Source organism: Guillardia theta, assembly GCF_000315625.1.
Source record: "Guillardia theta CCMP2712 unplaced genomic scaffold GUITHscaffold_141, whole genome shotgun sequence".
Taxonomy (NCBI): Eukaryota; class Cryptophyceae; order Pyrenomonadales; family Geminigeraceae; genus Guillardia; species Guillardia theta.
This window is the reverse complement of record NW_005434533.1, coordinates 93,821-95,767: the sequence shown is the minus strand read 5'-3', so window position 1 is coordinate 95,767 and position 1,947 is coordinate 93,821. Positions and strand designations below refer to the sequence as shown.

The 1,947-nt window shown below is 57.6% G+C and overlaps 1 protein-coding gene across 1 annotated transcript in view; it reads right to left on the bottom strand.

Annotated features, from left to right (window-relative positions):
* The window catches only part of GUITHDRAFT_160229 (hypothetical protein), a gene marked incomplete at its 3' end in the record, with an annotated part of 6,447 nt that overhangs the window by 935 nt on the left and 3,565 nt on the right, over window positions 1–1,947 (bottom strand). The window contains exons 11-17 of the mRNA XM_005821570.1: window positions 1,854–1,898; window positions 1,746–1,805; window positions 1,399–1,523; window positions 1,062–1,127; window positions 887–938; window positions 600–721; window positions 324–441 (exon numbers count right to left, since the gene is read on the bottom strand). Coding sequence (XP_005821627.1) covers window positions 324–441; window positions 600–721; window positions 887–938; window positions 1,062–1,127; window positions 1,399–1,523; window positions 1,746–1,805; window positions 1,854–1,898 — 588 coding nt within the window. The remainder of the gene's footprint in view (window positions 1–323; window positions 442–599; window positions 722–886; window positions 939–1,061; window positions 1,128–1,398; window positions 1,524–1,745; window positions 1,806–1,853; window positions 1,899–1,947) is intronic.

Sequence of the window (1,947 nt, the reverse complement as noted above, 5' to 3'; positions counted from 1 at the left end):
AAAAAAATAAAAATAATAAAAAAAAAAAAAGTAAGAAAAAAATGAAAAAAAAAAAAAGAATAAAACTAGCCCCCCCCCGTGCGTTTTTCAGAGGGGGGGGGGGGGGGCGCACTAATCGTCTTCCTCCTGCTCCTGCCCCTCCCCCCCCCTCCTCCTCCTAATCTTTTTTCTCATAACCCTCCTCCTCCTCGGGGGGGGGGGTGCCTCCCCCTTCTTCTCTTCGTCCTCCTCCTCCTCCTCCCCCTCCTACTCCTCCTCCTCTCCCTCCCCCTCCTCCTCGTCCTCCTCTCCCTCCCCCTTCTCCTCGTCCTCGTCCTCCTAACCTTGACGGCCTTGTGCATGGCCTCGGCCTGGTTGAGGGGAACGACTCGATCCTCAGCTCCTTGGAAGAAGGCGATCGGGCACTTGAGCTGCTCGACGTAGTTGATGGGGGAGCGCTTGCTGGAGGAAACGTGAGTTGGAGAAGATATCGAGAAAACGGAGGAGAAAGAGGACAACGAGGACGAAGAGGAGAGCAGGAGAGCAGGAGAGCAGGAGAGCAGGAGAGCAGGAGAGCAGGAGGAGGAGAGGAGGAGGAGAGGAGGAGAGGAGGAGGTCACCGGTACTCCTCCTTCATCTCCGGGTAGGGTCCAACGAGTGAGTCGAGGTAGCGACTCTCAAACTTGTGCGTGTCGCTCGCGAGCGTCTCGAGGTCTCCGATGCCGTAGCTGGAGCAGCCAGCCTGGTCGTCGTCAGGCGTACAAGAGGCAGAGGGAGAGGAAGGAGGAGCAGGAGCAAGAGGGGGAGGGAGAAGGGGGCGAAGGGAGGAGCAGGAGCAGGAGCAGGAGCAGGAGCAGGAGCGAGGAGTGGTTAGGAAGAGGAGCAGCGAGGAAGAAACAGTATCTACCTTGAAAGTATCCTTGAAGGTCAAGCAGCAGAGGGTGGTGTATCCGCCAGCACTGGATCATACCCTGATCAGACTCTCCTCCCCTCCTCCACCACCTAAGACACTCCCTCCTGCCTCCTGCCTCCTGCCTCCTGCCTCCTGCCTCCTATCTCCTACTCCTCCCTCCCTCCTTTACCTTCCTCCATCAATGGCCATCTTGCTGCCGTCAACGAGTCCTTGCTGCTCAAGGAACTTGGCGGCGCTGGTGGAAACAGAGTGAGAAGGCGAAGAGGAGGAGAGAAGGACTGGAAAAGGAAGCCAAGAGCAAGGCAAGGATGAGGAGGAGGAGGAGCGAGCGATGTACATGGGAGGAGGAGGTAGCAGAGGAGTGGAGAACAAGTGAAGCGCAAGCAGGCAAGAAGGAAGTGAAGGGAGGAAGGAAGAAGGGAGAAGATGCTGTGCGGGGAAGGAGGAGGGAGGAAGGAGAGATAGGAGCAGGGAAGAGGAGGAGAGAGGTCAGGAGCATGGCACACCTGCAGCAGTCTTCTACATCATAGATTCCCCAATTCCCCTTGAGCCTCTCACGGTATTTCCTGCCGTACCCCGAGGACCCGGAGTAGTCCACATCTGCTACGGCATAGCCCCTGCTGGTCCAGAACTGAAGGAGGATGAGAGACAAGACGAGCAAGAGGAAGGAGGAGGGTGTGGAGGGAAACATGAGCGTAGGACGATCACCGGAGGGTGGAGAGGAGGAGGGGGGCAAGGGAACAATAAAGCAGCAAGAAGAGGATGAGAGTGGAGGAGGAGGAGGAGGAGGAGGAGGAGGAATTAGGAGGAATTAGGAGGAAGAGTTAGGAGGAGTTAGGAGGAGGAGGAGCACCTGAATCCCGAGGTTGAAGGCTGTTGATGCGGCTGCTGTGGGACCCCCGTGGCTCTTGACCTGTCGGCAGCGACTCAGCGGCTGCTCGCCCGCCGCCGCCTCGAGTACCAGGAGGGGAGGAAGAGAACCGGAGGGACCGACGAACTTGGCGTTCTGAAAGAAGCTGAGAGAGAGGAGAGGAGATGGAGAGGAGAGGAGAGTA